Raw genomic sequence first — 24,837 nt, 5'->3', positions numbered from 1 at the left:
GTCCATATACACTGCTGTATGTATACTGTGGGCTATGAACCAGTCCATATACACTGCTGTATGTATACTGTGGGTTATGAACCAGTCCATATACACTGCTGTATGTATACTGTGGGTTATGAACCAGTCCATATACACTGCTGTATGTACACTATGGGTTATGAACCAGTCCATATACAATGCTGTATGTACACTGTGGGTTATGAACCAGTCCATATACAATGCTTTATGTATACTGTGGGTTATGAACCAGTCCATATACACTGCTGTATGTATACTGTGGGCTATGAACCAGTCCATATACACTGCTGTATGTATACTGTGGGTTATGAACCAGTCCATATACACTGCTGTATGTATACTGTGGGTTATGAACCAGTCCATATACCCTGCTGTATGTATACTGTGGGTTATGAACCAGTCCATATACAATGCTGTATGTACACTGTGGGTTATGAACCAGTCCATATACAATGCTGTATGTACACTGTGGGTTATGAACCAGTCCATATACACTGCTGTATGTACACTGTGGGTTATGAACCAGTCCATATACAATGCTGTATGTACACTGTGGGTTATGAACCAGTCCATATACACTGCTGTATGTACACTGTGGGTTATGAACCAGTCCATATACACTGCTGTATGTACACTGTGGGTTATGAACCAGTCCATATACACTGCTGTATGTACACTGTGGGTTATGAACAAGTCCATATGCAATGCTGTATGTACATTGTGGGTTATGAACCAGTCCATATACAATGCTGTATGTATACTGTGGGCTATGAACCAGTCCATATACAATGCTGTATGTATACTGTGGGTTATGAACCAGTCCATATACAATGCTGTATGTATACTGTGGGTTATGAACCAGTCCATATACACTGCTGTATGTACACTATGGGTTATGAACCAGTCCATATACAATGCTGTATGTACACTGTGGGTTATGAACCAGTCCATATACAATGCTGTATGTATACTGTGGGTTATGAACCAGTCCATATACACTGCTGTATGTATACTGTGGGCTATGAACCAGTCCATATACACTGCTGTATGTATACTGTGGGTTATGAACCAGTCCATATACACTGCTGTATGTATACTGTGGGTTATGAACCAGTCCATATACCCTGCTGTATGTATACTGTGGGTTATGAACCAGTCCAAATACAATGCTGTATGTACACTGTGGGTTATGAACCAGTCCATATACAATGCTGTATGTACACTGTGGGTTATGAACCAGTCCATATACAATGCTGTATGTATACTGTGGGCTATGAACCAGTCCATATACAATGTTGTATGTACACTGTGGGTTATGAACCAGTCCATATACAATGCTGTATGTATACTGTGGGTTATGAACCAGTCCATATACAATGCTGTATGTATACTGTGGGTTATGAACCAGTCCATATACAATGCTATATGTATACTGTGGGTTATGAACCAGTCCATATACACTGCTGTATGTACACTGTGGGTTATGAACCAGTCCATATACACTGCTGTATGTACACTGTGGGTTATGAACCAGTCCATATACACTGCTGTATGTACACTGTGGGTTATGAACCAGTCCATATACAATGCTGTATGTACACTGGGTTATGAACCAGTCCATATACAATGCTGTATGTATACTGTGGGTTATGAACCAGTCCATATACAATGCTGTATGTATACTGTGGGTTATGAACCAGTCCATATACACTGCTGTATGTACACTATGGGTTATGAACCAGTCCATATACAATGCTGTATGTACACTGGGTTATGAACCAGTCCATATACAATGCTGTATGTACACTGGGTTATGAACCAGTCCATATACAATGCTGTATGTATACTGTGGGCTATGAACCAGTCCATATACAATGCTGTATGTATAATGTGGGCTATGAACCAGTCCATATACAATGCTGTATGTATACTGTGGGTTATGAACCAGTCCATATACAATGCTGTATGTATACTGTGGGTTATGAACCAGTCCATATACACTGCTGTATGTACACTATGGGTTATGAACCAGTCCATATACAATGCTGTATGTACACTGTGGGTTATGAACCAGTCCATATACAATGCTTTATGTATACTGTGGGTTATGAACCAGTCCATATACACTGCTGTATGTATACTGTGGGCTATGAACCAGTCCATATACACTGCTGTATGTATACTGTGGGTTATGAACCAGTCCATATACACTGCTGTATGTATACTGTGGGTTATGAACCAGTCCATATACCCTGCTGTATGTATACTGTGGGTTATGAACCAGTCCATATACAATGCTGTATGTACACTGTGGGTTATGAACCAGTCCATATACAATGCTGTATGTACACTGTGGGTTATGAACCAGTCCATATACAATGCTGTATGTACACTGTGGGTTATGAACCAGTCCATATACAATGCTGTATGTACACTGTGGGTTATGAACCAGTCCATATACACTGCTGTATGTACACTGGGTTATGAACCAGTCCATATACACTGCTGTATGTACACTGTGGGTTATGAACCAGTCCATATACACTGCTGTATGTACACTGTGGGTTATGAACAAGTCCATATGCAATGCTGTATGTACACTGTGGGTTATGAACCAGTCCATATACAATGCTGTATGTATACTGTGGGCTATGAACCAGTCCATATACAATGCTGTATGTATACTGTGGGTTATGAACCAGTCCATATACAATGCTGTATGTATACTGTGGGTTATGAACCAGTCCATATACACTGCTGTATGTACACTATGGGTTATGAACCAGTCCATATACAATGCTGTATGTACACTGTGGGTTATGAACCAGTCCATATACAATGCTGTATGTATACTGTGGGTTATGAACCAGTCCATATACACTGCTGTATGTATACTGTGGGCTATGAACCAGTCCATATACACTGCTGTATGTATACTGTGGGTTATGAACCAGTCCATATACACTGCTGTATGTATACTGTGGGTTATGAACCAGTCCATATACCCTGCTGTATGTATACTGTGGGTTATGAACCAGTCCATATACAATGCTGTATGTACACTGTGGGTTATGAACCAGTCCATATACAATGCTGTATGTACACTGTGGGTTATGAACCAGTCCATATACAATGCTGTATGTATACTGTGGGCTATGAACCAGTCCATATACAATGCTGTATGTACACTGTGGGTTATGAACCAGTCCATATACAATGCTGTATGTATACTGTGGGTTATGAACCAGTCCATATACAATGCTGTATGTATACTGTGGGTTATGAACCAGTCCATATACACTGCTGTATGTATACTGTGGGTTATGAACCAGTCCATATACAATGCTGTATGTACACTGTGGGTTATGAACCAGTCCATATACAATGCTGTATGTATACTGTGGGTTATGAACCAGTCCATATACAATGCTGTATGTACACTGTGGGTTATGAACCAGTCCATATACACTGCTGTATGTACACTGTGGGTTATGAACCAGTCCATATACAATGCTGTATGTACACTGTGGGTTATGAACCAGTCCATATACAATGCTGTATGTACACTGGGGTTATGAACCAGTCCATATACAATGCTGTATGTATACTGTGGGTTATGAACCAGTCCATATACAATGCTGTATGTACACTGTGGGTTATGAACCAGTCCAATACAATGCTGTATGTACACTGTGGGTTATGAACCAGTCCATAGACAATGCTGTAGTATAACTGTGGGTTATGAACCAGTCAATAGACACTGCTGTAGTGTAACTGTGGTTGAACCAATTGCCATATAACTGCTGGTTGTACATTGGGTTATAACCATCTATACAATGGCCTGTCTGTACACTGTGGGTTATGAACAGTCCATATACAACTGCTTCTATGTATACTGTGGGTTATGAACCCAGTCCCATATACAATGAATGCTGTATGTATACTGTTGGGGTTATGAAGACCCAGTCCATAATACAATGCTGTATGTCACTTGTGGGGCTAGGAACCAGTCCATATACAAATGCTGTATGACACTCTGGGTTATGAAAACCAGTCCATATACAACTGCTGTATGTACACTGTGGGTTATGAACCAGTCATATACACTGCTGTAATGTACACTGTGGGTTATGAACCAGTCCATACAATGCTGTATGTACACTGGGTTATGAACCAGTCCATATACAATGCTGTATGTATACTGTGGGCTATGAACCAGTCCATATACAATGCTGTATGTACACTGTGGGTTATGAACCAGTCCATATACAATGCTGTATGTATACTGTGGGTTATGAACCAGTCCATATACAATGCTGTATGTACACTGTGGGTTATGAACCAGTCCATATACAATGCTGTATGTATACTGTGGGCTATGAACCAGTCCATATACAATGCTGTATGTACACTGTGGGTTACCCACAGTCCATATACAATGCTGTATGTATACTGTGGGTTATGAACCAGTCCATATACACTGCTGTATGTATACTGTGGGCTATGAACCAGTCCATATACCTGCTGTATGTATACTGTGGGTTATGAACCAGTCCATATACACTGCTGTATGTATACTGTGGGTTATGAACCAGTCCATATACCCTGCTGTATGTATACTGTGGGTTATGAACCAGTCCATATACAATGCTGTATGTACACTGTGGGTTATGAACCAGTCCATATACAATGCTGTATGTACACTGTGGGTTATGAACCAGTCCATATACACTGCTGTATGTACACTGTGGGTTATGAACCAGTCCATATACAATGCTGTATGTATACTGTGGGTTATGAACCAGTCCATATACAATGCTGTATGTATACTGTGGGTTATGAACCAGTCCATATACACTGCTGTATGTACACTGTGGGTTATGAACCAGTCCATATACACTGCTGTATGTACACTGTGGGTTATGAACCAGTCCATATACACTGCTGTATGTACACTGGGTTATGAACCAGTCCATATACACTGCTGTATGTACACTGTGGGTTATGAACCAGTCCATATACACTGCTGTATGTACACTGTGGGTTATGAACCAGTCCATATACACTGCTGTATGTACACTGTGGGTTATGAACCAGTCCATATACAATGCTGTATGTATACTGTGGGTTATGAACCAGTCCATATACAATGCTGTATGTATACTGTGGGTTATGAACCAGTCCATATACAATGCTGTATGTATACTGTGTGTTATGAACCAGTCCATATACACTGCTGTATGTATACTGTGGGTTATGAACCAGTCCATATACACTGCTGTATGTACACTGGGTTATGAACCAGTCCATATACACTGCTGTATGTATACTGGGTTATGAACCAGTGCATATACACTGCTGTATGTATACTGTGGGTTATGAACCAGTCCATATACAATGCTGTATGTATACTGTGGGTTATGAACCAGTCCATATACAATGCTGTATGTACACTGTGGGTTATGAACCAGTCCATATACACTGCTGTATGTACACTGTGGGTTATGAACCAGTCCATATACAATGCTGTATGTATACTGTGGGTTATGAACCAGTCCATATACAATGCTGTATGTATACTGTGGGTTATGAACCAGTCCATATACAATGCTGTATGTACACTGTGGGTTATGAACCAGTCCATATACAATGCTGTATGTACACTGTGGGTTATGAACCAGTCCATATACAATGCTGTATGTATACTGTGGGTTATGAACCAGTCAATATACAATGCTGTATGTATACTGTGGGTTATGAACCATAATCTAAGCGTTTTGTTGTGCCCCACAGATTTTCATATTAGGTTTCAGTGTAAAAAAGAAATGTAATATACATTGCACAAAATTAATGTACTTAAGAGTCGAGAATTACATTTGTGTTTTCTCTGCCTCAAAGAGTTGAGAAGTATACTTGTGTTTTCTCTAGCTCATATACTTAGTCAGTATAAGAATTTAGAGCAAATAATTTTGATTTAATTGAATGAATGCCTCCACAAGTTTTGATTTTGTAAAGGAGCTGATCCTAATAATGTTCCTTGTCACTCTTACTCTCATTAGAAATCACATTGATAGTCCGGTGATTTGTAACTCATTGAACGATTACTTCGCTTATTATTTGTTGGTTTTCTTAAAGGATAAATAATTCTTTTCTGTATTCTGTATAATGTATATTTTTGTATTTTTATGCTATAGGAACATAATTCATTTTATATTCACTAATTATAATTACAAATTGAAATTGTTGTTTACCTTTCCAACTCCTCTTAAGTTTAGCCTTGTAGACATTTGGTACAGGTGTAATTTGGACTGTTCAGTCTTTTGACTCACTTTTGGGTCATAATTAGACAGAAAAAAATCCATATGCAAATATATATTTCATATTTTTCCAACCATCACATTTGTATCGCATATTGGTTAACTTCACTGGATTGATGAGTGATGTTGTTTTTGATTGTTAGGTGTGTTTTTTTCATGATTTGCATGATTTTCAGTGGGGTTTTTTTTCTGAACATTTTAAGTTTAGTGTGCCCCATAAGTTTTTCTTGCATTCATAACGATTTATTGTATTTCCCCTGTCCGTTTTTTGGTATGTACATAATTTTTATGGTATTTATTTTGTGACTGATTTCATATCTGTGGTTGTGTTATGACTATAAATTCATTTCATGAAAAAATCTTTTAGAATAAATTCTAACTAGAGGTTGCTATGATGATATATCATTAGATATAACATTTGACCGTTTAGCTTTGATGTACATGCTACCTGTATTATCAATAATGAATTCTATTTTCTGTTCATTTACATAATTTATTTGGCAACCCCTTTTGAAATTTTATTAAATTTCTTGGAGATTGCAGCCAAGTGGACTACACTGTTAACTTGACATGGATCCAGAGGTTTAGATCTTTAAAGTGAAATGCTTTGTTAAAGGGGCATTCCTTCATTCCGACATCAGAAACATACACAATTTCTATTGATGAAATCTATGTCCGATCAATGATTATTTGAGTGTTTGTGCTTACAAGTAATGAAATAAACACCGAAATGTACAGGGAAAAGGTGTGTTGCATACAAATACTGGATGTCTTTGCTGTAATTAGTGATACGTCGAATTAAGAATTTTCAAGACTTACTACTCTGTGAACTTCGGTTTATCTTCAGAGTAAAACTGGCGTATTAATGTAAAGATTGCAACTTTTACTACTTGGAAAAAACACATATCTTCCAGTACTTTTAATTTTGCCGACCTTGACTTTACTCAATTGAAGGAATGCCCATTTAAGCTTTCTCTCAGGTAGCTTTATGGTTTGCTGGGCATGAGTATTTAAGTGGAGGGTTTATTGTTATTAATTCTTACTTTAGCTGTGTGTGTGGGTTATCATATCATGCGAGATATATATACCAATATATAGACTATATTTATACCATTATTTATTGATTCCACAATAAAATACCCATCAAAATAAATAATGTCTTGTTTGTATCTTTAAGATTGGTAATAACTGTTTTAATTTGATTTTACACCTGCAGTTAAAGTTAGGATGCCATCTTGTGATGTGGTTTTGCTTTTCACAACTCAAACCAGGACTCTCAGTTCAGGTTCAAAAGTACTTCTTTGAACTGCTTGGATGTTCCTCATAATGGTTGATAGAAAATTTTGCTGAATGACACAATTTTGCTGAATGACACAATTTTGCTGAATGACACAGTTATCATATCCATGATTCTAGTTCTGCTTTCTGATTATGTATTTCAAATAGGCTCTGCCCTGTGAGGAGCTAAATCATATTTCAAATAGACTCAAACCCGTGGAGAACTAAATCATATTTCAAATAGGCTCTGCCCCCTGGAAAGCTAAATCATATTTCCAATAGATTCTGCCCCCTGGAGAGTAAATCATATTTTCATCATTGTATAGAATCTACAAATATAGACATGTGTTTTGACATGGCGGCACTCGGATGCTTCTTCAGAGACAGAAGGGAAAGCTTCTGGTGCTTAATCCTATGACCTTCCATATGTGATTAATTGCTGTTTAACAAATTGTAAAGTAAAGTCTAGAGATGTAGAATTAAAACATCACATCTGAATCTGATCTAGTGGCTCAAAAAAATTGCATTTCACATAGTTTATTGCTTTTAATCCCAATAAAATGTGTTTTGGTGATTGAACAAAGCAGATTAGGTTTCTTCATTATCTACTTTCAATAACGATGATGTCTATTCACTTCAATAAATTTTGAAGCCCTTCAACCCAGCATACTACTGGCTCAATATCAGGTCTCTTTAGCATAAATGACCTTTGTGACCTTGAATGAAGGTCAAGGACATTAATTTGAAGAAAACTGGTAGCACTGCTTTCAAGTATGATATATACAGACCCAATATATCTGGTCTCTTGTTCTCTTGGCTATTGAGAGGACACCATGGCATAGCTAACTTGCTGTTCTGGTAGGTGAGCTAAAAACCTATTTAAATAAGCCTTTAATTCTGTGCTTTATCTGAGTGCACCGAGTTGGATAAATCCAAGATCATGTCTACTTGTGTAGATTCAATACCTTGTTAAATTGTACATCAAATCCTTTCAGCTGTCCTAGAACAGAAGTCAAATCAAATCATTAAAGTCCAATAATCAATGGGCAATGGATGCAGTAGTATGGCTGTATGAGTTAAAATGCCACCCTATCTATAAAATAAATCAAGTATTGATTTTAAAACAGACAACAATGAAAACGATTACTTCTTAAATATATTTATATTTTCTGTATTAATTTCAAAAACACATCTATATAGAAAATCATTTCTAAAAAGAAAAGGCATATAATTATTGAACTATAGCTTACCTAAATTGATTTTATCAAACAAAGAACATTGACTGCATCAGAAAGTGTATCATCATACATTAACATATCTTATACACATCATGTATCTATTGCGTGTTCATTGCATGGTTTTAAAAATACTTTGAGTAAGTTTAATCTAGAATAAACTCAAAAATACTTTTAGAAAATGAAAATACATGGAACTCAATAAAGTACATGTAATGGGTAAAACTGCATGATTTTAATAAGAACTTTAACAAATTATTTTTTTATGTTTTGACATGGTTAAATAAACACAAGGTCAGCAATTAACCTGAATGGTCCCGAAGTGCCTCTCACAAATAGGGCAAAAGTCTCGATATATTAACTTCATGTCTTTAAAAACTTTTTTGGTGAAATTATTATCTTTGATTATTACCAGGTATTATAAATATACATTCTTTGGGTACCTTGAAACTTTTCCATGTAAAATATTTCCTTGTGGTCGATCACAAACATATTGTGTGATATCAGCATCTTGTACAATAATACAAGGCAAAGAAAAGATTTTGTCTGATGAAAAGTCACAGTGTGGTCTCTGAAACGTCACACTCAAATCCTACACAGGTTGTGACATACCATAGTCCATCCACAAGGTGATGAAAAGTGAAATTTGAAAAAAAAAGGCAAGAAAATATAAAGTACATGTAAAATCACCACTTCGTTATGTTGTATTTGGAATTTTAAATAAAAATCGAAGAACAGAATAAAAAAAAAAGAAGGTAAAAACACCATCACAATTATTTACACCTTGTAGAATGTCATAATTTAGAGTAACAAAACTTGTAGAACATTTTTTGATTACAATGTTTATATATTATTACACCCATCAATTTATCCCACAATACAAATCTGACCTTTCATATCTTTAGTCCTCGTATAAAAAACCAGTACCTAAACAAAATCATCACACTACCCACCACAGGCTCTTGGTCTCCTTTTCACATGTTTGGCCCTATGATCCAATTCAGTGGGTATCATTTCATACAATTCAAATATCATCGGAAACCCAGGAGACTCGGCCATTAGAATCAAACGACAGATCAGAGTCTTGTAGGTTCCTGATGATGTTCAAATATGGCAAAATAATGGATTATCTTCAGGCGTGATCCTCACGATCAGATAGAATTTTCTCTAATCAAACTGAATATTACTTTTTATCAATATTTTATTTGAGGACAAACAAATTTGGTAATTTTATGAAAGTGTAAACAAACACTTGGGAAAAAGACATTCCGTTGTTTAGGATTGTCATTTACTCCTATAACATAAGAGGCTGTGGTTGGCTCTTTTTCTATCGGATATGAGTTTGCCGACTGCGCCCGTTAAAAGTATCTCGCCATGTAAAACCTCTAACATTGTTGGAGTAGATTGTCATTGTGAATTGATTGACAAAAACACCTCCCAGGTGGTAAATATCATTATATTTAGGATTCAATCTTTGGGAGGGACATTAACTTGGGACTGATTTTGTATACAGGTGGATTAATATGACTTCCATTGGTACAAAAACTGTGATCAAGAAACTCTGGAATATTTTTATTCTGTTGAATGGGAGTTAATGTCATTGGAAGAACTAAGGTCATGTTCATAACCGCCCCTATCAGATATGTAGCTGTACTGACGCTGTATCAGCACAACCAAAACTATTGTTGGGGTAAATATTTATAAACACCAGCCATTTTAATAAATATGTAAATATAGCTTGATAATGAAACTATTTAAGAATAAAAAAATACATCTTTTATCACACAAAACAAAACCATCACAACAACTTGATCCAATATTTCTAGACAGAACAGCCATTATATACACTTCACCATTAACAATATCCCACAATATAAGTTCCCAGGCAACAACAAAGTACACAATGTACATCTACATTTATTCTTTGATTCAAGAACAAACACTGGAATCAAGGATGAAGAAAATTAACAAATAGTTTATCTAAACAGTCATACCAATACATGTAACACTGTTACATAGGGCAAAACAACACCTCCAGAGTGGTCATGTTCTGAATTAACAGTCTAAATCAGCTCACATCCCCATTACACAGACTAAATCACCTCACACTCCCATTACACAGACTAAATCACCTCACACACCCATTACACAGACTAAACCACCTCACACACCCATTACACAGACTAAATCACCTCACACACCCATTACACAGACTAAATCACCTCACACACCCATTACACAGACTAAATCACCTCACACACCCATTACACAGACTAAATCACCTCACACTCCCATTACACAGACTAAATCACCTCACACACCCATTACACAGACTAAATCACCTCACATCCCCATTACACAGACTAAACCACCTCACACTCCCATTACACAGACTAAATCACCTCACACTCCCATTACACAGACTAAATCACCTCACACACCCATTACACAGACTAAATCACCTCACACACTCATTACACAGACTAAATCACCTCACACACCCATTACACAGACTAAATCACCTCACACTCCCATTACACAGACTAAATCACCTCACACTCCCATTACACAGACTAAATCACCTCACACCCCCATTACACCGACTAAATCACCTCACACACCCATTACACAGACTAAATCACTTCACACACTCATTACACAGACTAAATCACCTCACACACTCATTACACAGACTAAATCACCTCACACACCCATTACACAGACTAAATCACCTCACACACCCATTACACAGACTAAATCACCTCACACACCCATTACACAGACTAAATCACCTCACACACCCATTACACAGACTAAATCACCTCACACTCCCATTACACAGACTAAATCACCTCACACACCCATTACACAGACTAAATCACCTCACACACCCATTACACAGACTAAATCACCTCACACACCCATTACACAGACTAAATCACCTCACACACCCATTACACAGACTAAATCACTTCACACACTCATTACACAGACTAAATCACCTCACACACTCATTACACAGACTAAATCACCTCACATTTCCATTTCAGACTAAATCACCTCACACCCCCATTACACAGACTAAATCACCTCAAACACCCATTACACAGACTAAATCACCTCACACACCCATTACACAGACTAAATCACCTCATTTCCACAGTCCACAAGTCTAAATGGCCTCTTGTAATGGTGTCATCCAGACTGCTCAAATTCTTATTCACAAATTTGTAAACTTGCCCTGTATGGAACTTAAAATGGTCAATAGCTTCATGTCAATCCTAACTGAATGGGCAAATGAATTTAAAATTTTCATTCTATCCAAGACATTTGTACTTGTTAGAATGAAAATTAACTTTGTATCAAAAGAATATAGAAAATCTGAAAGAAAAACTCCTGAGAACAATTAAATGACAGCAATTGTAGGTAGATTTTCATATTATCATTGTGTCTGGAAATTGAACAAAGTTTTTTTGTTTACATCAAAAGGAGTGTTCACAAGCTATTGTACAGAGGATAACAGAAGTCAGTTTTAAGTAAAATCATCAAATTGTGTCACACACATAATGGTCAAATCTGCATAACTTCTCTAGAAACGTCCATACAAATCACACACCACAGTTAATTCAGATTTGATATATACAAACAATCATTGAAACATTGAACATTTATTCTTTTCCCATACATACCGAGACTTAATGAAATCCTCCAGTTAAACTGGATTCGTGCTTCAATAAAATTCTGTGATAGAACTGGAATTGGAATGCTTCGTCACACTTACTGAACAGACATGGCAGTGATATGTTCTTTAAGCAGATTATATATTATGCATCAATAATATAGCCCAATGTGAGACCACAACAAAAATAATATACAATCTACACCATGTGTGAAATGGTTTTGAGAAATGGTGGAGAAAAAAACAACATGAATCATTTAAATGGTGGACAAGTAACAATATAAACTATCACATTTATAGGATCAGAAAACAGAAACTGTGAAAACCTATAAATTATTCCCAGAGAAAACTCACAGACCGCAATCCTAAAATTATCTTATAGGTAATTAGGTATTGCTTCCTTAGTCAACTCATATGTAACACATCCCCCATCTTTTACTACCATGTAAACATTTTTCACATGTGTAAAATAATTTGATTCACCCAAACTTACTATTAGTTATCTCATAGATGCTGTAGATAATGCCCCAACAAAATGAATAAATAGCCCTCCAAATGGATTTCCTGTTACACTTTGATGTGACTGAAGGATTTTCAGTTACATCAACATATTGCTTTGCCAGAATGTGTGATATACCTACACTAGTCACATCAACATAATATGACATGTACCTCTCAAACACATGATTTTAAGAGGGATGTATTTAGAGACTGTAGGCAAATCACAGGACAGATTCCAGTCACATCACTACATATGGATGAAGAAAATGTAACTATTATTTTAGTCCCAATGATTATCTGACATTATATGAAAAAATATAGGTTCATCAGTAATCCTGCTACACCAACACAGGATGGGACAAAAATAAACCTGGGAACTTCACACACTGCAAATAAGAAAGTTAGTGTTGTGACAGTAATACAATGAGGATTTCTAGTCACTCATAAGTTGTGACAGGGAAAAGCTTAAGATTTTGCTGGTATTTCATCATTTCCATCCTCTATATTCTTAGCCAGCTGAGAGACGGCAGCCTGATGCTGTTGTTTCATCTCGTTACGCTTGACCTCGGTGTAGGCACCTGAGCCTCCCAACACTACAGCATTACTAACCCACCAAAGCAGGGGCTTGATATCCTTGTAATATACACAAGCAATCACAGTTTGGGCGCATGCCTTGGCTGTACCGGATATGTTATGTGTGAGTGGGGATGTAATCTGAATTTGAAGACCTGTCACATATCCAATGGCAAACCCAAAGACACCACCAACATTCATGTACAGCCAAAAGGTCGGGTCCCAGAGTTTGGGGAAGTTAATGACTTCTGGTACTTCACCAAACAGCAACATGAGAGGCATGAAGAGCACAATGGCATTGAGATTATTGTAGTAGGTTAGTCGCCACACATTGTTATCCAGGAGTGGTAACACCTTCTTGGTAAAAATGGAGTTCAATGCCACACTGGCGCTGGCTGCCACACCAAACACTACTCCTGCTATCGACAGTGATCCTGTAACAGAGATATAACATACATTTAGAGGAAATATAGGGCTTAGGGACTCCTATACCATTTCATGTACCTTTCACAAGATAACCCATGACCTTGTGGATTTTCTCTGAATACTCTGATTACCCACTACCCCATACACCCCAACACACACAGAAAGATCCCATGAGAAATCGATATAAGCTAACTTAAAGCTTGTTGTAAAACAAGTTATAGCTGATAGAAAGTCTATCACACAGATAGGTAGTCAACAAGTACATCCCTGTAACAATGACAATCTGCCTGACAAATATAAGGGTAAAACACATATACTCTATCATGTAACAAATATTGTTAAATGTACATATTCTATAATTATATATGTACCTAATAAATTATGCCTTAAGTACAGCATTTCTATACCAAACATTTCAGCTCTTTATCTCAGCTTTGAAGACATCTTTTCTCCTAACCTATGTCAAGCTAAATACTTACCTGCAGCACCTTCTTGGTTAACTCCTAGTAAAAATCCAGAGATGATGATCCCACAGCACGCAAGAGCCTTACAGGAAGTTGCTTGCTTCAGTATCAGGTATGAGAATGCCTGGAGTAAATAATACATTGATAATGATACATTCTGTGTAGGACCATTAGATGTTGTACAGTCACTAGATTCATATTAAATGTTAATAATCAATATATGATATTTTCATAAGACGTGCATTGAAACTGTTCCATGTTATAGAATGAAGACCGTTCATCTACTGTTTTACACTGAAGGCTTTGCCATGTCACAACAATGACAACATTAAAGATTATACAGATAATTAAACTGTTACATTTAATTACCACAATAAGATGATACTGAGAGGTGGAGACGGTTTCATCAGGATTTACACCGATACATTTACCACAGTAAGATGATACTGAGAGGTGGAGACAGTTACATCAGGATTTACACTGTTACATTTACCACAATAAGATGATACTGAGAGGTGGAGACAGTTACACCAGGATTTACACTGATACATTTACCACAATAAGATGATACTGAGAGGTGGAGACACCAAGATTTACACTGTTACATTTACCACAATAAGATGATACTGAGAGGTGGAGACACCAAGATTTACACTGTTACATTTACCACAATAAGATGATACTGAGAGGTGGAGACACCAAGATTTACACTGTTACATTTACCACAATAAGATGATACTGAGAGGTGGAGACAGTTACACCAAGATTTACACTGTTACATTTACCACAATAAGATGATACTGAGAGGTGGAGTTAGTAACACCAGGATTTACACTGTTACATTTACCACAATAAGATGATACTGAGAGGTGGAGTTAGTAACACCAAGATTTACACTGTTACCTTTACCACAGTAAGATGATACTGAGAGGTGGAGTTAGTAACACCAAGATTTACACTGTTACATTTACCACAGTAAGATGATACTGAGAGGTGGAGACACCAGGATTTACACTGTTACCTTTACCACAGTAAGATGATACTGAGAGGTGGAGACACCAAGATTGACACTGTTACATTTACCACAGTAAGATGATACTGAGATTCCTACTGTTACACTTACCACATTGAAGACAGTACTGAGATTCCTACTGTTACACTTACCACATTGAAGACAGTGCTGAGAGAGCGTCCAACATAGTAGAAGGCCACCCCAACAAACTTGAGACACAGGTTGTTACATGTGATCATTGACACAAAGATAATGGACAGTGGTAAAACCTGTAAAATATAGACAATGAATACAAAGATAATGGACAGTGGTAAAACCTGTAAAATATAGACAATTAATTCAATCAGAGATATTGGAAATCCCCTCTGATTATAACCGATTATTAGCCTATTTCTAGCTTTGGTGGATGATGGGTCAAGCATAGTTATATTTCAACAAGTGGGAAATATGTTCTCTCTAACCTTCAAAATTAACTTCAAGAATTATATGAGTCGAAGTAACATGCCACTAAAGACAAGATTTGGGTATTAAAAGTCTCATGGTGGTTTCTAAAATGTAATGAATGAAAATATACCTCTATTTTCTCAAATTGATTAAATATTTCATTTATACAAAACAAGAACTTACTGATCTACTGAGTTTTAGGTCAATCTCTGTGGATGGGAATGAGAAGCTGTTTGGGAACAATTTTGCCAAAAAGCGTAGGATTATACACAGAATGGCAGTGACTACACACTGGTACCAGGTCACAAACATCGGTGCATTCAACTGTAAATATAAGTAAGTCAACATTCTCTTCAATATTAATTCCAGTAAGAAATGTCTATACAATAAAATAACACATATTTGTTATGATAAGTTAAAATTGATCACATGTTGATTTTATGTTGATAACTATCAATTAAGCAGTGTTTTATTTCTAAATCTAAATGGATTGGCAATAAATTATTATGTCAAAATAATATTGAACACAGCATATTTGTTATTAATCTAAGTTCACCTTAGGACCTGAAATGCATTTCAAGAAATCATATATATACACGACACAAGGAATCATATATATACACGACACAAGGAATCATATATATATACACGACACAAGGAATTATATATATATACACGACACAAGGAATTATATATATACACGACACAAGGAATCATATATATATACACGACACAAGGAATCATATATATATACACGACACAAGGAATTATATATATATATACACGACACAAGGAATCATATATATACACGACACAAGGAATCATATATATATACAACACAAGTAATCAATTATATACACGACACAAGGAATTATATATATATACACGACGCAAGCAATCATATATATATATACACGACACAAGGAATTATATATATATATATACACGACACAAGGAATCATATATATATACAGGACACAAGGAATCATATATATATATACACGACACAAGGAATCATATATATATACAGGACACAAGGAATCATATATATATACACGACACAAGGAATTATATATATATACACGACACAAGGAATCATATATATATACACGACGCAAGCAATCATATATATATATACACGACACAAGGAATCATATATATATACAACACAAGGAATCATATATATATACACGACACAAGGAATTATATATATATACAACACAAGGAATCATATATACATGTGTATACACGACACAAGGAATCATATATATATACGACACAAGCAATCATATATATATATACACGACACAAGGAATTATATATATATACAACACAAGGAATCATATATACATGTGTATACACGACACAAGGAATCATATATATATACGACACAAGGAATCATATATATATACAACACAAGGAATCATATATATATACGACACAAGGAATCATGGATGGACAGAAGACCATAACTGATACTTTCCTTTAATCAAAAGCGAGGAAAAAAATGAAGTGGTAGAGTATATTTACCTTAAGATCAGGACTGCTGAGCAAGTACTTATTGGTGAACACCATGGTAATGGATATCAGCCTACAAATGAGAGAAACATTTAAAAACAATACAACTACATAACAAGAGATCCCAGAGGGATCTTGGCGCCCACCATTGAATGATCTACATAGGTTCCATGTCAGATTGATCTTTTCTCTACTTTTCCCTTCATTTTACTCTAATCTGTGCAAATTGAGACATCCCTCCAGTACTTTTCAAACAAGGGAATCCTAGCTATATAAGAAATTTGAGATTTAACGATAATGGCTGTTTGTTTGTCAGGTTGTTTTCAGGACAGACTGGTCCAAAAATGCAATACAAGGGACCAAGGGGAACCTACTTATGAAATTTGAGAAAGATCCCTTCAGCACTTTCTCAGAAATAGCGATAACAAACTTCAACTGTCAAAATCCAAGATGGCTGCCTGTCGGCCATGTTGTTTTCAGATTGGTCTCAAAACGCAATATGCATAACTAGGCACCAAGGGAAACTTACATATGCAATTTGAGAAAGATCCATTCAGTACTTTCTCAGAAATAGCGATAACAAACTTCAATTGTCAAAATCCAAGATGGCTGCCTGTCGGCCATGTTGTTATCCGATTGGTCTCAAATCGCAATATGCATAACTAGGCACCAAGGGGAACCTTCATATGAAATTTGAGAAAGATCCCTTCAGTACTTTCTCAGAAATAGCGATAACAAACTTCAATTGTCAAAATCCAAGATGGCTGCATGTCGGCCATGTTGTTATCCGATTGGTCTCAAATCGCAATATGCATAACTAGGCACCAAGGGAAACCTACATATGAAATTTGAGAAAGATCCCTTCAGTACTTTCTCAGAAATAGCGATAACAAACTTCAATTGTCAAAATCCAAGATGGCTGCCTGTCGGCCATGTTGTTATCCGATTGGTTTCAAAATGCAATATGCATAACTAGGCACCAAGGGGAACCTTCATATTAAATTTGAGAAAGATCCCTCCAGTACTTTCTCAGAAATAGCGATAACAAACTTCAACAGTCAAAATCAAAGATGGCTGCCTGTCGGCCATGTTGTTTTCCGATTGGTCTCAAAACGCAATATGCATAACTAAAGACCAAGGGGAACCTACATATGAAATTTGAGAAAGATCCCTTCAGTACTTTCTCAGAAATATCGATAACAAACTTCAATTGTCAAAATCCAAGATGGCTGCCTGTCAGCCATGTTGTTTTCAGATTGGTCTCAAATAGCAATATGCATAACTAGGCACCAAGGGGAACCTTCATATGAAATTTGAAAAAAGATCCCTTCAGTACTTTCTCAGGAATAGCGATAACAAACTTCAATTGTCAAAATCCAAGATGGCTGCCTGTCGGCCATGTTGTTATCCGATTGGTCTCAAAATACAATATGCATAACTAGGCACCAAGGGGAACCTTCATATGAAATTTGAGAAAGATCCATTCAGTACTTTCTCAGGAATAGCGATAACAAACTTCAATTGTCAAAATCCAAGATGGCTGCCTGTCGGCCATGTTGTTATCCGATTGGTCTCAAAATGCAATATGCATAACTAGGCACCAAGGGGAACCTTCATATGAAATTTGAGAAAGATCCCTTCAGTACTTTCTCAGAAATAGCGATAACAAACTTCAACTGTCAAAATCCAAGATGGCTGCCTGTCGGCCATATTGTTTTCCGATTAGTCTCAAATCGCAATATGCATAACTAGGCACCAAGGGAAACCTACATATGAAATTTGAGAAAGATCCCTTCAGTACTTTCTCAGAAATAGCGATAACAAACTTCAATTGTGAAAATCCAAGATGGCTGCCTGTCGGCCATGTTGTTATCCGATTGGTCTCAAAATGCAATATGCATAACTAGGCACCAAGGGGAACCTTCATATGAAATTTGAGAAAGATCCCTCCAGTACTTTCTGAGAAATAGTGATAACAAGAATTGTTTACGGACGGAGGGACGGAGGGACGGACGGACGGACGGACGGAGGGACGGACGGACCACGGACCACGGACGCAGGGCGATTTGAATAGCCCACCATCTGATGATGGTGGGCTAAAAAGTTTGTATCATACCATTGAAAAATTTGTCCTTTATATATTATAGTGAATGTTATATGAATCAAAATACTGTAAGTACTGTAAACGAACATTATTGTTTAATGCAAAATCAGTAATCTTCTAAGTTTAAAGTTGATAAATTGACTGATATTGATTTAGGAATTAATTGCAAATAATTTGAAATGTTTGGAGCTGTTCTGATATGATTGTACGCATGTTTCTGTAAGGTCCTAATTGAAATTGAAAGTATGTTGATCTATCTTGGATGGATAAAAATAATATATGAAAACCAAAACTAGAGCTGCTAATCAAGGCCTGAATTAGGAATGTATCGTATTGAAACTGTACTCATGCATGTATGGTACGTACTTCAAAATAAAAACTTAAGTTCTTTTGTTCAGGAATTAATAAATCTTTATATGAGAAGATATATACTCCTGGTATAATTATTGTTAACAATGTGGTAAAGGATAACAACCAGATAGAGACTGGTATCTTCATCGACTAATTCAGCTAACAGGAAAAGAAAACTTCAAGCTTCGTTTTCAACTTCAAACCTGATCACAAATTAAAGATTACAGAAGTCCATCCGATGGGATGACACATTCCCTATTCATTGTCCCTTTCCAATATTGATCATCCAATCATACTGAACCACACAGCTCAGCAATGTAATCGCACAAATTACACGTTTATGTGGAGAGAATATTTTTGGGGGTGTTATAAGATTCCATAACTGTCGCAAATCTGTGAAGCATTGCAGTTACCTCCCTTACAACCGTAATACTTTCTAAGTATCGGCTACAACAAGCAACCCAGTGCAAATAACAACAAGAAATTATCATTTGTATTTGATTTATTGGTCGTTTTCGTCAAAGGAAAATGGTATTTGGAAATGGGTGGCAACGTTAACGCTATGACCAGACACCCTGACCACAAATACCACCTAATTGTAAGCATACAGTACTATCTCCCAAACACGTAGCCTATGTATAATGTAGATCCTCAGCATCCGCCATGATACAATGTATCGTCTCGAATGCCGTTTTTGATAGATTTCTTTCTCTAAATTACAGAAATTCACACCTAGTTGATAATGATGTAACATTCTAGTAAATATATTTTACACATTTAAGTAAAATCGCTGACATATTTGCAGACCTATGTTATAATGTCAGGCATCTTGGAATGAACACGGAAGGGCCAAAATATCAAAACATCCGCTGAAGATGAATGTGCCTGCGCAATTGTTGTTAATTCACAAAGTTCAGGTTCATTTAGTCTTCACATTTCGCTAGCGTTATGCATTTCTCAAATCGTATGCATCTTGAAAACATCTACTGAATATGTTTTAACATTTTCGGTAAAACTACTAAATAATGTTTTTGCAAGTAAATTATTTGAAGCATAAGGCCATGGCGGCAGCCATATTTCATTGAAACAGACAGTAGGTGGCGTTTGGTGAATATGGTTACCAAATATGGTTATATTTCTCAGTCTTGTTCTTGATTGCAATAACCGAACACTAATGTTCTTTTTAAAATGGCTGGTTTGATAACTAGATGTACTAATGGAGGCTACAGATGCCTTATCATAACTGTCTGCTGAAGATATTATCAGCAATTTTCCAGCTATGTTAAGTTCATGCATGCCAACTCACCCCTCACCTTCGATATATTGCTGGGTTTTGTTTTTTTAGTGTTTTTTTTGTTTAACGTCCTATTAACAGCCAGGGTCATCTAAGGACATGCCAGGTTTGTGTGGTGGAGGAAAGCCAGAGTAACCTGAGAAAAACCAACTGGCCTACAGTCAGTACCTGGCAACTGCCCCAGGTAGGTTTCGAACTGGCAACCCAGAGGTGGAGGGCCAGTGCGTGCCAAACTACAACAGACATATCTGGTAAAACCGTCGTTGGTCCGATTCGGTAATTAGTATCGCCGGATCGAATTATGTCTGGTCCGGAATTCATACGGGTCGTTAATTATAGTTTCTATCAAAACTTCCGGGCGATGTTTCCGCCATTGTCGTAATTTGAAATACGTTCCCGGTGCAGTGCCGGGCAAGGCTTCAAAGTGTAAAAGTTCTGATAGTTCCATTCATGCTCAAAACAACAGTATGAGGAAAAGTGGGAGCGAAAGTTTCTAGCTAAGTGGTGTGATGGGCGCGAGGAATGGCTGAGGTTTGACAGTGCGGTGATGACATGTGTCTTATATATCGATCAGACTGCTATCACTAAAGGTAACCCAATTCATAATCGCCTGAAAGGACAAAATATGTTCTTAACTGGGTGAACCAATTTGAAGACTTCGGCAATTCAGGACCATGAGAGAAGTGCGGGGCACAAACAAGCCTTGGAAATAAAGAATGCTAATCTCAACTTCTGTGTTGTTTCCTATACAAAACTTTGGATACCATTTAAAACTTTGAAATTTCATTGCATTGTTCATTGTTGAATATAACATTATTCAATTAAAACATTATAGATGTGAAATTTGAATTTTTATCTCTGGACATTTTTTGGTCTGGTAAAATTTTGTCCGGTCTGGTAAACATTTCTATTTCACCAGACCGAATGTCCTGTAAAAGATTTGAAAGTTTGGCACGCAGTGGAGGGCTAGTGATAAAGTGTCAGGACACCTTAACCACTCAGCCACTGCGGCCCCTGGAATGTACTCCAATTTCTTTAAAAACACATTTAGACATTAGTAAAAGCATTGTTAGCTGGGACACACATAGATGCATCCTGACTCCTTCATCAATCAAACAAAATTAATCTGTCCAGAGGTTCATGCATGAGATATCTTGTACATAAGCTTATTCATACCTATAGTAGTCAAGTGTGACTTTTGACCTTTAACCTTGACCAATACCACATTGTAAGTATATAGTATAATAAAAAAACAAAGTGAGCTGCATGGGGCTTTCATAGATACTGATTAGTTGTTAAAATTCCAGTTAGCTAATATTTCACAGTTGTCTCTATATCAGAAATGCAACACTGATTGTACTGTATTATATTTCATGCAAAATTTACTTAAGAGCATTAATTTTATTTACCTTAGGGCTATACCAGTACTTAATGGCTGCTTAAATATGGCTGATTAAATCTCCTGCAGGTACATTTGTATTACCAAATATGCCCCACCTCATCAGCTAAGATGTGTAGAACTCATTTTATGATGTTATGAATATGATTTTACTGAATTGAAGGGTTCATGAGATATTTTGAACACAAACTGACATGAGAAATTGACCAAGTATGACCTTTGACCCTTTAACTTGAAGTATGACCACCAAAATTTAATCAGGTGTAGAACTTGTTATGAAGATATGATACTATGCTATACACATGAATTACGTATATATGTAGTCTTAATCTATTGAATTTTAGGGTTTCATAAGATATCTTGTACACAAGCTATTTATTTGAAAAGAGGTCCAATCTGATTAAAATAGTTTCTTGATCTGCGCTCCCGTTTTATAAACTACACTCTGCTTCGTCTGATTAATCAAAAAGACTGGAGCACTGAAGCTACAACTAGCAAATTCTTGCTCTCCAAGTGAATATATACACCCTACCAGTAGGGTTAAAGTTATCAATATAAATTGCCACCAACCTGATCTAGCAAAGTGACCATGCCTGGAGGCTATGTCAGTATTAGGTCGACAATCACATCCTGGTGACATTTTGATACACCATACATAAACTAGATCATTTTGTACCATAACCGTTTTGTACCATTGCCAGTTTGTATCAAATTTACCATTTGGTACCATGTTTTCACCATTTTGTACCATAGGTAGACACAATATCATACCATATGTAACCATTTTGTACCAGATCATGAATATTGAAAGGCAATTATAATGTACCATATGTTTTTTTTCACACGCTTTTCATGAAACCATGCAATCAGATTAATGTATTAACAACATGTTATTAATGTTTGGTTTGGTTTGGTTTATTTTGTTTAACGTCCTATTAACATCTAAGGTCATTTAAGGACGGCCTCCCGTGCGTGCGACATGCATGCTTGTGGTGAGTGCGTATGTTATTAATGATCCTTTAAGGACAGAAAAGGAATAAAGAGCTCCTGTAATGAAATTTCAAATAGAGAAACTATAGTCAACAAATGCAACCAACTCAAAATTATCACTATAAAAAGAGAGACAAAATCCTTTCTCATACATCCACTTCCAAAAAGGGAGCTGTGCTATTTAAGAGGGTAATATATTACACTTATTTTCCATATGGGACGAAATTGCAATGGTAGAAAATGAATAGGGTACAAACTGTTTTTTAATGGTGCTTAAAATGTAATGGTCTAAATTCACAGGTACTTGTGGACATGAGTTAGATCACAATTTTTCATTAAAATATGGTGCGTAATAATTAATGAATCGTATCAGCAATCAGATGCTTGATTTTAAAGGTTTACAGTAATAGTGGTCTTCAAAATCATATTCATAAGGCCACTATATATGTGGAGTTATTTTTTATAAAATCATAATTTTTAAAGGCACTACAAAGATTGTTATTATCATAAAGCTTAAAAATAAGTATCTGATTGCTATATACATATATATATATATATATATATACACAACAATTTATTCTCTTCTTACTCACACAGGTGCTTGGGGTTAGATATTACATATTGTGGGTTAGATTATATTATGCACTATATACTGCTTATTACTGCATAAAATAATTATCTGTACTTTTTATACAGTCATAAAAGGCTACATAGTACATATACCATATGTGATATCTAACCGCAAGCATCTGCACTTGCTCGCCATAGTAAATAAAAATTCACACTCCAGTCCGCAGTACTAGAATCTAAACGGGAAAAATATATAATTTTTCCAACGCAACTGTAAAAGTATTTCATGCATCTCGTCGTACATTAATCAGTAAAAATCGTACGTATGTTTACATATCATCAATGCTGCATCTAATTGCAGCAACATATATACAGTACAGTATTAATGGTAACATGATACCGAGTAGCCTAGCTACAGGAAAGCACAGAGCTGCATAGACCTGCTTATTTTGGCAGTTATTTTTTACATTTCCACATTCTTACCAATATGCTGAAACGACCAGCCCAATTTTGAAATACTTTGCAAATAACGTTTCCATTTTTGGATGTCTGTGATAGACCGTCAGAGTCATTGAAGAAAAGTTTCCCCTTCAGCGAGTTCTGCCACGACGTCCAAGCAAAATCTATATCAAACATATGTTTGATCTTACCATCACTACGC

At 36.4% G+C, this 24,837-nt stretch overlaps 1 protein-coding gene across 6 annotated transcripts; it reads right to left on the bottom strand.

Annotated features, from left to right (window-relative positions):
- Positions 1–8,759: 8,759 nt before the first annotated feature.
- On the bottom strand, positions 8,760–24,799 carry LOC117331890 (GDP-fucose transporter 1-like). Of its 6 annotated transcripts, none has more exons than XR_004533687.1 (7): positions 24,660–24,799; positions 17,481–17,541; positions 16,134–16,274; positions 15,659–15,775; positions 14,510–14,618; positions 11,884–14,038; positions 8,760–11,853 (listed from the first exon to the last, which is right to left on the bottom strand). XR_004533687.1 is itself a non-coding variant. In XM_033890847.1 (6 exons), exons 1-6 carry the CDS (start codon positions 24,746–24,748, stop codon positions 13,497–13,499), a joined length of 1,059 nt encoding a protein of 352 aa, XP_033746738.1. In that variant the 5' UTR covers positions 24,749–24,799; the 3' UTR covers positions 8,760–13,496. The 6 variants fall into 6 exon arrangements, 1 of the variants encoding a protein (XP_033746738.1); XR_004533688.1 differs by having other exon boundaries at positions 8,760–11,911; positions 11,972–14,038; XR_004533689.1 differs by having other exon boundaries at positions 8,760–11,883; positions 11,972–14,038.
- Between the last annotated feature and the right edge of the window lie 38 nt (positions 24,800–24,837).

Source organism: Pecten maximus, chromosome 7, assembly GCF_902652985.1.
Source record: "Pecten maximus chromosome 7, xPecMax1.1, whole genome shotgun sequence".
NCBI classification, from domain to species: Eukaryota; Metazoa; Mollusca; class Bivalvia; order Pectinida; family Pectinidae; genus Pecten; species Pecten maximus.
Note: the sequence above shows the minus strand (reverse complement) of the source record. Positions and strands in the feature narration are given on the sequence as shown.